The sequence below is a fragment of the Haemorhous mexicanus genome, chromosome 5, assembly GCF_027477595.1.
Source record: "Haemorhous mexicanus isolate bHaeMex1 chromosome 5, bHaeMex1.pri, whole genome shotgun sequence".
NCBI classification, from domain to species: Eukaryota; Metazoa; Chordata; class Aves; order Passeriformes; family Fringillidae; genus Haemorhous; species Haemorhous mexicanus.
In genome coordinates this window covers 15,486,157-15,502,576 of record NC_082345.1, presented here as the reverse complement: position 1 = coordinate 15,502,576, position 16,420 = coordinate 15,486,157, and the positions used below count along the sequence as shown (strand labels likewise).

Sequence of the window (16,420 nt, the reverse complement as noted above, 5' to 3'; positions counted from 1 at the left end):
TGCTTAATAGTGTAGACAGATGAAGGGTATTTGCTAACTGGGCAATTAAAATGGCAATAATTGATGGCATGGATTTATAGTTAGGGAGTAGGCATACACTACCAGCTATTTTTTAAAAGTTACTATTTTTGACATTTGAAATATGAGAGGTTTGATTATGAGACTTGGATATGATACATTCATTAAGGATAAAATAAAGCCAGTTAAAAAAAAAAAAATTAGTTATCCAAATAGGAAAAATTCTAAGAAGCACAAAGCTTTTTGTTTCTGTGGCTTTCTCTGTAGTCTGTCTTTCTGTAGCTTTCATCAGACTTGAGTACACCCAGGACTGAGACCACCTTTACTTTCCACATCAGTACTGTGCCTACAGCTGCATGGTTCTGGGACTCCCACATGCTCCAGCAGAATGACGAAATTACAATAATAATTGTTTCAGAAATTTTTAAATAATTTATCTTACTTTTTACAAGATTTTGGAGCAGTTAAAAGCTCTCATTAATTTTATTTGCCCCTTTTAAAGTAGGTGGTACTGCCTGGTGTTACAGATAGAGGCACCAAGGCAGAAGCAGGCACAGACAGCAAGTCAGAGCTGTCATGGGAAGGAAGTGTTGTTGTTTGATCCCCAGTGCTTTGCTTTGACTGCCACGTTGGCTTCCCTCCTATGCTCACTCTATCCCAGCCACTTTGCTAACTTGGAAAGTTGGCATTTATTGGGTAGTGCATAATAATAATAATAGAGCACATCAGTACTTCAGAAGTCTTTCAGAGGCATACTAATGTGTGTTTTTCAAATGAACTTTCCAGTGCTGCTACTATTATGGGTTGCTGAGGCAAGAAGAGCCTTCATAAGGTAATGAGTGCAAATGTGTTCATGTGTGTGTGAGGGAGGTATTGTAGGGCTTAAGGGTTTTTTTGTAAGTGATTATTTTTGGTGTTGTACTTTGGAGCAGTTCCTGGATTTCCTCCACTTTGCTGTATTTTAACTTTTAGACAGATTCAGTTAGACCTTCATCCTTCTTTTTCCCTTGAGTATATGTGTGCATGTATAAAATAAAAGACAATTATTAAAATTTGCACTAAAAGGTAGATGTGGATTCTTGTACTCATCCATTTGTCTTGACTTGAATATAATTCAAGCCAGGTGAAGGGATTCCATGCCAAGGCCTTGCTTATGATGGGTGCAGATCTTCCATGGTTTAATGTGTGAGGAAACAAGAAGTAACACTGTAAATATGGGCCTCCAAATGTGGAATAGGATCAGGTGGCTCCTCCAAAGCTTTCTGAACCCAACACTGTCCTGCATGAAGTGTGATGGTGGTCAGGCATAAATTCAGGGTGAAATTTGACTTTTTAAAAAGAAATGTTGCTGAGAAAGGCAGAAATTAAGTGCTCAGTAACGTGCATTGACAAGCACCTTCTCTAAGACACAGCAAAGAAGCACCTGAAATGCTGTTCAGGATAGGGAACTGGTGGGACCAGCTACAGCCCAGTAGTCTGCAGTGGGCGTGAACTGGCTGAAATTGTAACATCATGGTTATACCATGGAAATAAGATGAACAGAAGACAAGTAGAAAAGTCTTGCAAGAACACCTTCACCCTTGATAGTGGTGTTGCCATTACTGGGCCATAACATTTTGCCTAAAAGAAATCTCCCTGTCCCTGTGGGAGCTGTGAGTTCCCAGAGCATTTTGCTTTAAAAGATAGGCTCATTCAATTGGGAAGCAGCTTTGAGCTCACTCAAGGATCCTCCAGATGAGCTGAGGTCTGGGGACCATACTGATTCAGTAAATTTTTAAAGCCTGTGGAGTTCTTTCTGTTCATCCTCTGCCTCAGGTAGTTGCATGTCTGTCTTTACAAAACATTAGCTTGTGCCTAGGTTCTGATGACAAAAGATTTTCAGTTGATTCTGTTTTGTGAATGAAATGTCTTGGTTCATTTGAGTTTTTACACATCTCTGACTGGTACACTCTCAAAAAAAAAAAAAAGTTTTCACGTATGAGACTAGGATTTTGGAAAAAAAGACCACTGGTTATATTGAGTGCAAATGTAGATGGCTCACATTTTGTGTAGCAGTGACCATTGTCAAATTGTGGAGCTGATGTGGATAAGAAGCAGCTGGCAGGTGTTGTTGGAGATTGTCCTCCCAAGTACCAGATGACAAATGGAGAAAAACATTGTACACAATTAAATAAATAGGACTGCCTTTTGAGGCCAGAAGATGATGGACCCTATGCTGTAGGAGAAACCTGTCCTTCAGGATGAATAGGTGTGAGTTTGTGCAGTGAGGATGCTCCCTTTCCCTTTACCTGCAGGACAGGTAAAATTTTTCAAGCTAAAGGATGTCATTTATTACAAGGCTATGCTGAGCTTTGCAGTTTTTTAGTGGTTTTTTTTGTTTCTCTGTCCTTAACAGAGAAGCTCTTGCTGATAGCAATGCCAAAACAAAGAGCTAATGGGAACCAGTCCCAGGAACCGTGACTGTCAGGGGACTCGTAAGCTTGGCTGCCAGACCTGAAACTTTTCATGGAACTTTTATGCTCCACATGTTGTTTTGTAGTTATCATCCTGATGAGACAGGCTATGGCATCAAAATGACACCAGCTAATTAAATGTCAGGAGAATCAGAAGATGTTGCAGGGCTTTTGCACTGAGATTGCCAAGATTGAAACAGAAGCCAGTGACGCACATCACCCTCCTTGTGGCTCATTAGGATGGGATATAACTTCACGTTCAGCCAGCTGCAGGATGGAGAGACAGCATGGAGGCTGCCATGAGGGCTTGACACTAATGAGCACCTGAAAGGTTAAATAAACCTCTCTGGCTGATCTTAGGTCTCAGGTTATAACCTTGGCAACTTGTCCTTTGATGTTTTCTTTTTCTCCCCTTCTCCTTGGAAGCACTCACCTCAGAATCCTGTTCTGGCTTTGATAGGGATCTACATGGGAACCTCTGTTTTCCATCTAGTGTTGTGTTGACTTAGGCTGCTAAGAGCTGCTAGGATTCAAGCTAGAGCTTTTTACCATATACTGGCCACAAATGCTTTAGCTTATTTTAATTTTTCTGGTTCCACTTCTCTAGAATAAGATGAAATGTCTGTTCTACATATGTGTGTGATTTATTATATGTAATGTTAATGAGGGATATATCCTGTTTGACTGTGGCAACTGCGCATTTTACTAGTTCACAGGTGGCCTTAATATTTCTGCTTTGTGGGTTTCTTCTTCTATCTTTAACTTCTGTAATCCTTGTGTTTTGTGGTTTACAAGATTTTTTGTCATTGGGAAATATGTTGAATTGGTGTCAGGGCCCAAACGTTACACCAGAAGAAATATCCTTTCTTTGTCAAACGTCTGCATTGTGAAATCTTCACATTAGTCTGTGGTTTTACTCTGAAAATTGGCTGTGGGACAATGAAATACTGTTCAAGACATTCTCTGCTCTCAGGCTCTGTTTGCAGTCCTGTCCTAGCAATAACCACACTACCTTTTTATTGCTGTCTGAAGCAGCATGGGTGGACAGAGGGACTTCAGTCCTCCTTTGGTTCTCTGTCACCCGTGAGGCAGTTCCTTCTCTTCCCACTTGAAGAATGGGTCTTCCTTTAGCTGTTTCCACAGCTGGTCGACGTGGGAATGCCTCCAATCAAAGTAGGCAAGCAATACTGATTTATACTGGTAGAGAACTTGCCCTGTTGCCCTCAAACCATACTCTTACCATGGAGCTGCCTGCTTGCATTTGTCATGCTTTAAAAGTGATGATATAGGGGTCACAAGGAGGTTGGCTTGACTTTAAACTTTTAGATTGAAATTGCTTGGAGAAGCATTATGTAGAATTAAGCATAATTTTCCTTGGAAACTGAGTAAACTCAATCCAGAAGCTGTTGAGAGGCAGTAAATGTGGGACCACAAAGTGCCATCTTTCCAAAGCCACCCTTCAAAGCACACTGCAGACTCAGCCAGCCCTGAGTGCTGTGTGCACATTTCACTGGCTCAGAAATGTATGTAATGTAGCTATTTTGTTCAAATTGCTCCAAACTCCCCTCATCAAGGAAGCTGATTTACACAAAGTGTTGAATTCTTGCACTGGAGACAGAGCTGTAGCTTTTCAATTAGAGGTAACCTTCAAGTGAACCAAGGTGCACCTTCTTCTTCTAAGTACAGCCCAACTAAAACATTTTACCCTGAGCTGGGGTTTGGTTTGAGGGGAAGTGAGGTAACCTTGGAAATACCATGGAAGTAAAATCTGGTCTCACTTAATAGTATCAGAGCAGTTCTAATGGGCCTCAGATATCTGCATTGTGAAATCCTACACCTTAATTAAAATCAGGGGGGAAGGGGGGCATCTTCTCTAACAAAGACATACTTTTTTATGTTCAATAGTCACTGAAGTAATTACAGGTTAACAAAAATAAAGAGCATTAAACAGAATGTCAAAATATGTCTGTTCCTCACAGTTGCTCCGTTTTAACTCTCATCTCCTCTGATGTCACAATTTAATTAGGTATCTCAGTCACTGTAGAGTTTTCCAGACAAGATCTGAATTTGTAATCTATAAACCAGCAGAGCTCAGTTGCCATCCTCTGTATTTCATTCATTTAACACAGCGCAGAAAAGTGAAAATGAGGTTCACCTTGCACTTTCTCTGAGGCAGCTTTATGAGATACTGAATAAAAGTGTCCAGCTGTGAAATTTAGTTTTAACAGCTGATTATGCTTTTCTACACCAAAAGTGAGGTGATCAGTTACTTATGATCACCTTCAGACCTGCACACAGATAAGCATCTAATCAACCCGGGGTTAAAGAAGCCTTTTTTCTGCCTTTTTCTATGGGCAAGGATTTTCAGAGTTTGTTTCACAAATGATGGTCTGTGGTAACCTTAAATGAACTTCATTTGAAAAATCTTTCCAGCTTTTTCTGTCTTTGGGTCTGCAGAACACCATTTAAGTTGGTTGGGTAAAACAGCATTATTTGTGAATATCTGATAAAGAGAGAGATGAAAGTTTTACTCCTACCAAGAACTCTTTATTTCATAGGTGCCAGGTGAAAGTGCTCTCCTGAAGACAATAGCCATAATACAGAGTTGAATGAATAACTCATCATTTTACATTCTCTTCTTACTGGTCCAATGCTCCTAGTTTTATTTTTTAGGTATGTTTTGCTCTGCTGATTGGAGGGGGAGGCAGAGATTCAACAGTATGGTTGAAAATGTTGGAAAATCTCACCATTGTAATTGTTTAAGAGGAGTCATCTCTCAGTTCCTGTCCATCTCCATACTTGCACACTGCCCTGTTTTGTACCCCACAATGCACATACATCAGGCCCAGCAGATAGTAGGAAATCCATGTCTGCTGTGAATTCAACAGGTTTCAGCTTCAGTTGTTTGCTTGTTGCTTCAGTCTCGTATGTTTTTGACTCTGAATGAGCAAGTTATGCTTTTCTGAGTGTTGTGGAACTATGTGTTGAGAAGGTGGGATGTGAACAGGCCTGGCTATGAACAGGCTTTTTGGTTTGGCATCAGTGTAACACGAAATCAGAGTCTGAGCCATGATTCCAGGCTGCAGCTGAGGAGTTAAGCCCCTTCAATGTGCCTCATTGAAGACAGGGAGATGGTTTATCCCAGCCTTTGCAAGGGCTGTCTTCCAAGCCACACCTGTCTATGGCAGAGCTGGTGATGTCAGGTTGGTTGGTGAGCTGCATCCAGCTGCAGGGGTCACAGTGTGCCAAAGAAACCATGGCACTATCCTGAAAATGGAAGAGAGAAGACAAGAATGGGTCGATCCTGAAGAAGAGGATGAGTCCATTCTGGAAGCATCAGCCCACAAGGAACTTTCTGCTCATGGTGCCAGAGGAAGGGATAATGAGTGCCAGTCAACATCTCCTGGTCTTATGGCTCACAGAAGGAAGTCTGTCCATTCTAAGAACTTGAAGCTCTGGTTCCCCTCACCACATTGCCCCCAAAGTAAGAGTCAGCAGCAATTCCTCCTTTTGTTTGTGCTAGCCTGCCTTTTCTAGAGAAGCAACATAGTAGACAGAAGATAGCTAGCAGAGTCTCATTCTGCAGAGAAGAGAGATATTAGAAAGTGAAGGGCTTGGGAGCAAAAGGATTTTAAGAGTTCCTGAAAAGGATGTGCCTTTCACAGCTCTCTTATCTCAGGTGTATTTATGTATTTTGGATGTATATAAAGTATTGGTGGCTTTTAGAGGTGACAAGTTCTCTCACTGTGTGGATTTGGGATCCATATACCTGCTGGTTTGGGCCTTTCCCAGACTGTGTCTATACAACATTGGTGCCAGTGGTTTTGTCTGCCTTTATGGAGTAGCATGTGACTGGGATCTTCTCCTTCTGCTCTGAAGAAGACTGACTGCAGAAACTCTGCTCTACTTTTCATTCTTTTCTACTGAACTTTCTCGCTACCTCCCTAAATCATGCCTGACACTTCCATCGTCTGATTTCCTTCTATCCTGTATTTGCAAATTTGCAATATTTGAAAAATTTTGCTTACAGTAGTCACAAGAGGCAGTCTCTGAGTGCAGTTGTGTCCTCCTGTTGGAACATTCTGGGTTGCATACTGCTGTCCACATCCCATGTTCACTGCTGCCTGGTATGGCCAGTGTACACCAAAATGCACATGTTTGCATTGGGTTGGTTTGATTCAAGCAGTCACAGCTGCCTGTGACAGTTTACACGCAGCCTGTGGAGATGTTTCACATCCACCCACCTCAAATTAATTTTGTTTGGTTGCAGTGCATTTTGGCTGACCTGAACTTCCCCACACATGTTTTTGGAACTCAGCTTTGCCTGCAAAAGAAATTAAAAAGGAGGCAAGTGGAAGTAAAGTTCATTGAAATATTAACAAGTCGTTTTGTCTTCTGCTGGTTTTCATCAGGGTAAAAAAGAACAGCAAAACCACAACAAAAATAGCAATGAAATTACTATGGGGGGCTGCAAACACAATAGTGATAGAGTTCACTTATCTGTGGTGGTTTCTTTTATGTGATAATATTGAGGTGTTTTATTTCTCCCCTGTGAAGTAGATCACTATTAGCCACAATTTGTAGTGTGCCCCATGTGGAGGCTGGGGAGGAGAGTTAGTGCCTCAGAGGTTACACGAGGCCGTGGAAGACCCAGCAACAGAATCCAAAGCGTCTGGACCACCCAGGGACCTGCTCATGTACCACAAGCCATCAGGGAAAGATTAACTCTAAACCCTTTTGGTTGCTCTGGATGGTATAATTGTCTAAATGAAATCAATGAATACTTGATTTGAGAGTCTCCCATTGTTCCATCCCTGCTGTTCCTAATGTTTGTTAACAGATTGCTTTGTGGCAGAGTGCAAAGGTGCCGCTCTATAAAACTGTAATGACTTCTGGAAAGGACGTTGCCCTGTGTATTGCAGAAAGCACCATTCAGTTTTGATTGGAACATGGGGAGCTGAGGAGTTGTTATTGCTTTTAGTACAGCTACTTGGAATAAAAATTTCTGCTCAGTTATGGTTAAGATGACATTTCCTTTTTCCCTGCTTTTTTCTCTCCTTGTTTACTGGTGGAGTTGGAATGTTCTCCTTTGCCCTGGCCAGGGAGCTGGCACGTGGTGAGGTCCTGGCACACCAAGGAAGAGGAGCTCCTTTTCTGTCTCCTATGCTCCTCTGTCTGCCACCCATCCTGTTTGCTACTCGCTTGCCTTTCTCTTGGCTGTTTTTTCTCAGTCCTTGGGGGTTTTCTTGTCAGTCCCCAGAAAGCTTTTTTTATCCTTTCTTGCTCTCTAAGCAGAAAATGAAGTTTTTGGTGAGCTGACTGGGTTATCCCTGGTGAGGGGGTATGGTGGTACCAGATCTCATACTACCTGGCTCTGGGAGCCAAGGGGACTAAAGAGGAAGAGATTGAGGCTGTAAATGAGCACCAGTTGCACAAGCCTGTTGGCACAGCAAGGTGAGACTCATCTGAGCATTATTTTGCTGTTGCTGCAAGTTACATTTTGTCACAATTTCCCCAGGTGAAAGACCACTGGCCTTTGGGCTGGCAACCCACACTGCAGGTGTGTGGTTACTGACAGGGTAGTGAAGATAATTTGCAGCAGAACTCCCAGATGTCAGGCCTTGGGCTCAGGTACAAACACTCTTAGCTCACTTCCCCCAAGGGCTGTTGTTCATTCACTTCCAGGCCTGTGGAGTGGCCTCCCTGCCCTGACAGGCTCGAGGGGGCTGGCTGGCACCCCAGAGGGTGAGTGAGGCAAGGGCAGAGAGGGCTCTGTGCAGTGTGACAGCTTACAGGCATGTCCACACCCGGCTCCCTCCCCAAAACAAGCCCCAGTCCCCAGCACAGTCCTGGTGCTGCCTGACCCAGTGCCCTTTCCCTGCCAGGAGTGCCCCATCACATGCCAGCCTCACTGCTGCCTTGCAGCTGGGAAAAGAACTGAGAGAATTGGAACAAGGATAATACTTATTTCAAGAATTTTGTTTCTATTTTTTTAGATGTTTGTAACACTTAGTAGTAATACTATAAATGTAAATTGTATCAAGGCACAGGAGCTATTTGTGCTCTTCGTGTCTTTATTTCTGCTTCTCAGCCAGTTATCCAGTGCTTTTTGTACTATTCCATCAACCTTTCCTAGGATATCACATGTTTGACACTTAGCCTGTGAACTGACTCTTCCTTGAAAAGCCTGATTGCTTACAGGACACTAAACCTCACTCCTTTAGATCCCTTTATACAATTCTAGTCATAAAAAGTCACCTTTAACCCCCCCCCACTGCCCCCCACCATGTTTCCATGTTTGGCAGTTTTCAAATGCTGGCCAGTGAAATAAATCTCTCAGAATTTGGGAGTCTCCAACCTGGTATCTCTAGCTTGTGTTTCTTGTACTTTTTTCTTCTATTTCTTGTCCTTTTGGGGGCTTCAGCAAAGCCTGGTGTAATCAGCAGGAATTTTGACAATCATCTCAGCTGTGTACTGGGTAAGACCTCATGCCTTTGATGAGAACTTGAGAGGTCCCTGCAGTTTATAAATTACAACCAAGGACTGGCATATCCTTATTAAAATATGGAGGGGCTCTGTGTTTTACAGAAATATTGAAAAGTGGAGAAAAACTTTCTCTTTTCAAGCAATTTTTCCACATGCACACATATATTCATACACTGGTATTTTGGCAAACCAATCTACTATACCATGTCAGTGAGTTAATGACAGGCTGGTGAAATGAATGTTCACAGCTTTAAATCAGTCTTTTCTTTAGCAGCATTTAAATAACTTCATTTTTGTTCAAGGTAATCTTGACTATAAAACTATAGGCCTGCAGGAAACCCATATATTAATTGCAAAAGCTGGGTCTGCTGTGGTTTTCCACACTGATGATCATATATGGCAATCCAGATGAGTAGCAGATCTGATTTTATAGTCATGTTGTGTCAGGAGTTTAGACTGAGTATTACTTGTAATTCTGTCATTTATCTCTACTCTTTCTTTATTAATGTCTTCAGCGTTCTTGGTCTGTCCTCAATCTTTCACGTTTTGTACTGATGCTTTATTACAGTGTTTTCCAAATTTTTTAAGTAAGAATCTTTCAAGATGAACAGCAGTCCTTCCTTAGGAGCTGACTGAAAGCCAAATGATCTTTATTCATATAGCTATTGCCTTGCACATCCCCTCTTTGGAAGTCACTGTTCCATTATGTGCTATTGCTTCTTGTCCCTACATGCCTTGATGAGCAGTAAAATACAGTGTTGACACTTAAAATATTGTCACTGGCATGGCTGATGTGTGAGTGAGTGAGTGAGGGAGTTTTCTCCACGATGGTGATTTTTCTGGGGCTCTTTGCAAATTTAGGCTCTAGTGATGGGTTTGTTTTTTTTTTTTTATCAGTTACACTTGCAATGTATTTTTGAGGTGCATTTTTGAGTTTTGCTTCGCAAACATAAATGGAACTGTTCTTCTCATTGTAGTTGCTCTCAGCCATGTCCATCCCATGCCATGTCCTCCAGGTGCTCCGAAAAATTTGTGCAGCACACTGTACTGCATCACAGCAGTTAAATATGAAAAAAAATATCACTCAGAGCTCGCAAGGCCTTTATCTGCCACACACAAACTGTCACCTAGGGTGTATTTTAAACTTGGATAAGCTTCCTGTATTTTAGGTTCACAGTTTGTCACTGCATTGTTATTTTTATTGCTGTGTCTTTGATCTCACAAAAAGCTCTGCCCTGGTCAAGGCATCTGTTGACACAGTCCCCCTGGCCCATGTGGGCCTCTGAGCTCGTTAAGGGGCAAAAGAAGGTTCATGAGAGCAGAGCTTCAGAAAACACCATGGTTGCCAAATAACAGCATTCCCAAAGCTGTTCTGTGTCATACTGTGGGCCTCTGCTTTGGATCTGAGCTCTCTCAGATTGCCGTCCACAACGTTCTTCCATCAATGCGGCTGTGGCAATACAGAAATATTAGCAGTAGTTACTGTTGTGTCGATGTAGAGGAATCCATCCTGTGTACAAACTGAGATATGAGCAGAAAATTGATGGGCCCTTTGCTCTGAGCTTACTGTCTGAATGTCTGGAGTACGCAGAAGGTAAGTGGATATTGAGAGATTTGGAAGCTGAGAGAAATGAAGTTATGAGTGAAGAAGATTCAGCTTTACCAGCTGAAGATTGCTGGTGCCTTTAGGTAGGTTCCCCATCTGAAATGTGCTGCAGCTCCTCCAGCTTGGTCAGAAATCCCTTGTTATTTCTGATGTGTCTTTTCTGGCAGTCGAGGGGCTGGCACAGAAAATCCTGGCTTGTTCTTCAGGTCACTTTGTCCAGTGGCTGTGCTGGAAAGCCCCCGCTGTGCAGCGCTAGGTTCTGTTCACACATCAGCACGGGACAGTCACAGCCTCAGAAAGCACAGTGCAGGTCACCAAATACACACTGTTTTAAAGAGCATGGCTGCTGTTCATGTGAAACCTGATAGCAAAATATGCTCAATCTCAAATCCTCAGCAGGCTCTGAACACTCTGTTCTAGCCAGTCCCATTAGAGCATGAGAGCCTGACATTGTTTTCCCTTCTACTCCATGTAATAAGGGAATTTCTGTTACTGATACTTATCAAGAGAGACTTTTACGGTAAAAGTTATGGACAGTTCAAAGCATATTAGGAAGGAATATATAGAGTTTTTATAGGGTTTACGAATGCATTTCCAATTCTGAATCTATAGCAGGTCCCTTACTCCAAACTGGTATAGTTTTAATAAGAACTCTCTATATGTCCTTGACTTGTCATTTGTTAGAAAACTGAAAATCTTAATGGTTCACGTTGGAGAAATAAAGGTCAAGATACAGGCAAAGTTCCTCTGTATTACAGAAGATAATAAAAGGGGAATATATTTGCTCCTGGTTATGCTAATTCATCACTCCAAGCACGGTGTGATTGCATTCTGTCTAGTCAGTGCTCTTCTTCATATCTTAAAGAAGAGATATAGCCAAAGTAAAGGGCACTTGGAGATAGACAGGGAAAATAATTGAGTCACAGAGAGTCTTCTGTTTGAGGAGGGATGGAAAGGATAGGGATTGTTTTAATTTAAAGAAGAGACAAATAAAAGAGAACGTGACAGTAGTGTACAGAATGATGAATGATACAGAGAAGGTGAACTGGGCACTCCTGCTTGCCCTTCCGTAAGTACAGAAGCAGAGGGACATCCAATAAAGCAGAAAGGCAAAAGTAATAACACTGTTGAAAGGGCATTTTTAAACAGTAACTATCTTGTTTCTAATGGCTCATCTTCTTTCTCCATGATTCTAGAGCATGTCTTGAGGGGCATGCAAGGACCTCTAAGAGATGAATTCAAGTTGTCTTGCTAAGCAGTTGTTGTGGTCATGATGCAAAAGCTGCTGGTTGGATCAGATTATTTGGCTTGTGTGAAAGAGAAGAACTTGTCAGATAGTCTTAAAGAACCTTTTTAGTCTCAAAAATAAGTGGAACTTTAGCTAAAGACATTGATGTGTGTGATGATACTATCCATGCATTTGCTAGGTAGAGTAAAAAAGTAACTCTTCAGGACAGAAATCTACTGCTGATGGAAGGAATATTCCTCTGCAGTTAATCCCCATGCCATTTCTTTGCTGGTCTCCCTGAATAGCTGCTCATGACACTTTTATAAAATGCTGATGTTGTGCCACATTGGCTTGGGCTGTGCTGTCAGGACCAAACAGACTTCTGTCCCCAAGGAAGTTGCTGGAAGCACATTTATTCTTCCTGAATATCTCTTTCTGATATTCTCTTGCTTTTGGATGTTCCATTTTTTATTCATCTTTATTTAATAAGTTTGTATTGAGATCCAGAAGAAAATTTATTTTGATCAGTAGATTCTAGGGAACTTCAATAAATGGACTAAATCGTATATGTACCTCTCCTCTGCCTTTTTGTAAAAAAAAAAAAAAGGGAAATAATGAGACATGCAAATTCCAGTTGAGAGAGATCATGTGCTGCTTAGATTATTACAGTATCTGTTTGGATCCATTGTTACTTTTAGACTTAATTCCTGTCAGGCTTTTTGTAGCTGTGCAATTATTTTATAATTCCTCACCAGGCTGTGCTATTTCATGTAGCACAATCCCATCCCAGCCCACCTGTGGTGATCATCACTTCAAAGCCCCGGTTCCTGTGGTCATTTTGAGTGTGTGCCTGCCTCATTTCTAATGGTCTGTTGTGGTAATGTCAGCTGTGATGCTTCAGCCCTGGATCACATCTGCAAGGTGCCTTTTCCTCTCTTTCCTGCTGCAGTTTTTCCCATCTTAAAACAGGTGAAATGCCTCAGCTATTCTGGATGAAAACCACTTACTATGATGTAGGGAAAATTGAATTTTTAGTAATTTCCTTATGCCTTATAATTAGGTCTTTGTTTCTCACTCATTTACAGGACATCATGAATGCATTTGCCAACTACTTTCTTTTTAAACTTTGTACAGCAATGGAACACTTAAAATATCTACTACTCAACATATAACAGATGTATTTTATCAATCATGTGAAGTGTATAATTTGTAAAAGTTTATAGAAGATACATATTTGTGTGTATGTGTGTATGTATCTATTTGTTGTGTATATAATCTGTACAGTTAAGGATGTATTTGCCTGGAACTATAGTCCAGCTCCCTCAGAAATAGTTACAGCCCTGGAGAACCAGCCTACAACCTAGTTTAGCCATTTGAAGTCACTGAGAAAAATTAATTGTAAATGTCATTTAGTATTCAGAGGTATGCAAATTTTATGTCTAAACTCAAGTGAAAAGAAGCATTCAGTCTAATTTTTTGGCATTTGTCAAAAGCCTTCCAAAAACCATCCAGGCTGCAGACTAAGCTGCCTTTAATAAATCTCAACTGAGGACTTTCTGCTGACTTCTTAAGACTAAATTATTTCTATTGTTCTCGAGTAATTACATTTTTGTTGTTATCTGTGGAAAGAGCCCCACTGGGTTGAGCATGTAAGTATATGGGAATGGGGGGAAGGAGGATTTGTGTTAGTTAAGTGGAGATGATAAAGCTGAAAACATAGCAGGACATAAATCAGATTTTTCTTCTTTTTCTAGTTGGCTTGTCACAATAAAACATTGCAACAGATGCTGAAGCCAGGGTCAGATCCAGATGAAGGAGATGAAGCCTTGAGGTTTTATGCCAAACATACGGCACAGATAGAGGTAAAGGACTGCTCTGCAGAAGACGGACTGTGAGACAAGTCTGCATCTTGTGTGTGGTGTATCTCCTCTTTTTAGGCTTCCAAATGGTGTGGGTTATTTTTGAGGAGAAGGTTGAATAATAAGCTTTTGGCTGTGGAAGATAAAGGAACACACCTATATTAGAAGTGGCTCCAAGCCATCGTTTCACAGTAGCTTTCCTGTGTGTTACCAAACATGTTTTGTTAGGGAGATAATGACTGTGGACAGGAGCTGTGTCATGAAGTCAAGAATCGTCTTGTATGGTACATCACTCAAATAAATAATCATGAGTTTCAACGCCACTGATTCTGGCTGGTCAGATTAAAACCCTGGCTGGAGTACAAAGAGGTTTTGTAGCGGTGTAGACATTCAGTATGGCTTTTTGCTTAAAATACCAAGGCTTGGCCTGCTTCAGCAGTTCTGTTCTCTATTTTAAACTTTACACCTGCCATGGGTTGGACTTAGAGGTCCACAGAGGTATCCCTCCACCAGATGGGTGGAAGATCCATTGCCTTGGTTGTCCAGAGGGAAGCTGAGTGCTTCTCTTAATGTATTTTAATACTTTTGCTGCTGCTGAGATCTCTCTTAGCAATTATCAGCCAGTTTATCTGGGTAGCTTGTAAATTTAGGCATTAAACAAGCACTGTGGTCAACTTTTATATGGCCAATAGCTTCTTCTAGAAAAGCGAAACTCAACCCAGCTTTGCTGCTATACAAAATAGATAACTGCTTGTCTTGGAAAGCAGTCCTAGACCTGTTTGGTGTTTCCGATATTATCTCCCCTATATTAATGTATCTCATTTGTTTGTTTTGAAATTCAAATAGGGGTGTTTTTTTCATTTTCACCAGTGGCTGCACAGAGGCATGGTTGTAGGAGTCTAAAAGCATTTTCTACCCATTTCTGTATTTTTAGTAATGTAGAGTCAATGATCAGAATGGGGAAGCAATTTTGATGGCAGTGTGGTGAGATGAAATAAAACCTAGTTCACTCACTGATAGCTTGATAGGTGCCGAAATGCAAACAATTCAAAACCTTGGGTTTTGTCAAGTAAAAATATAAAGACTGACAAGATATGGGTGCTGTCTGAATGATATTTTTGCATGTTCACCTTTACAATTTATCCCATCACAGAAATAGATTCAAGATGAGAAAAGCATTTTGTAATCAGAAAGCCCCTGAACTTCTCCACTTTTTACTGGGTCAGGTTTGTTTCAATTTGCTGACAAACTGAAGCATTCTGAATTACAACATTTTTTATATTTGGCAAAGTCTGAACCTAGGTTTTTCTTGAGACTTATATTTGCCACCTTATTCAGGCAGGCTTTTAAAAATAAAACCAGCTTTACTCTGTTTTGGGATTGCTTGGTCCAACTTTATTGTAATATTCAAATAATAATGCATTCATTTGTAAATAAAAGGGGAGCTGTGAAAAAGAAAAAATATGACAAAATGATTGAATAGTCACTGACTCTGTCAAAAATGTGCATTTTATTTATAGATTGTTCGCCACGATAGAACAATGGAAAAGATTGTCTTTCCTGTCCCCAGTATTTGTGAGTTCCTCACTCGGGAATCCAAAAGTCGGGTGTTCAATACAACAGAGAGAGATGAACAAGGGAGCAAAGTCAATGACTTTTTCCAGCAGACTGAGGATCTGTACAACGAGATGAAATGGCAAAAGAAAATTAGAAGTAAGTACTGTAATTTGAAAAAAAATAGCTTCATTATGCTAAAACCTTGCTTTTAAACCTTCAAATACTTGCATTTTAATGATACACTTTTCTCTGTTCACTCTGTTACTACAACAGGCAAAGCTGTTCTGGGCTTTAGAGTGTAGGTCTGCTGAGACACTTGCATGCCACCATAAAAGAAGTGTAATATGGAGCAGTTATTGATGTGTTCAAGATGATGTTTTGGACTCCAAAACTCTGGGTGTAGTTCTACTAGTCTTGATAGTGTTGCACCTAATTAAACCAAGGCCCCTAATATTTAACAGAAACATGTGCAGCTGCATATTTGAGGTTTGCAGATTCCTGAAAGGCCATTAAAAGACTTGTAAATGTCAGTCACTTAAAAACATCTCTCACCAGAGCCTCAGCTGCTTTAAATCTGCCCAGCTCCCATGGAGTCAGTCCCCCTCTGCCAGTCCACATCAGCGTGGCATGACTGGGCTGCAGGGTGTCCCAGTTTGCCCATACTGGTGCATGTCCCATGGTACTGGGGAGGCATGTGTGCGGCCTTGAGCTGCTTGGTCAGGGTCATGGGGGAGAGGTCAAAGTAGGGCCACCAAGAGGAGGGGCAGGGAATCTCCAGTAGGTACCCTGAATATCTTTAGCTCCCTGGTGGGCAGTACAGCTGCTGACCTTTGGCAGGAATGGGGCTATTGCCAATGTGCCTGGATCAGGAGGCTCCTGCCAGCTCAGCCACTGTCAACTGTGCCCTTGGCTTTTGGAGCAGAAGGTTGTATTTTATATATCATAGAATCACAGAATGGTTTGGGTTGAGAGGGACCTTAAAGATCACACAGTTCCATAACCCCTGCCACTATCCCAGGTTGCTCCAAGCCCCATCCAGCCTGGCCTTGGACACTTCCAGGGATGGGGCAACCACAGCTTCTCTGGGCACCCTGTGCCAGGGCCTCAGCACCCCCACAGGGAACAATTTCTTCCTAATATCCAATCTAAACCCGCCCTTAGTTTGAAGCCATTCCCCCTTGTCCTGTCACTCCAGGCCCTTTTAAAGAGTCTC

At 41.5% G+C, this 16,420-nt stretch overlaps 1 protein-coding gene across 6 annotated transcripts in view; it reads left to right on the top strand.

Moving 5' to 3' along the window:
- The window catches only part of ITPR2 (inositol 1,4,5-trisphosphate receptor type 2), a 242,085-nt gene that overhangs the window by 183,266 nt on the left and 42,399 nt on the right, over positions 1-16,420 (top strand). For 5 of the 6 annotated variants that reach the window (XM_059846045.1, XM_059846044.1, XM_059846043.1 and 2 more), the window contains 2 exons: positions 13,546-13,653; positions 15,171-15,363. In XM_059846045.1, the coding sequence (XP_059702028.1) occupies positions 13,546-13,653; positions 15,171-15,363 (301 nt within the window). Of the gene's footprint in view, positions 1-804; positions 865-13,545; positions 13,654-15,170; positions 15,364-16,420 lie in introns of those variants that run through there. The other variant, XM_059846048.1, reaches the window with a different exon arrangement.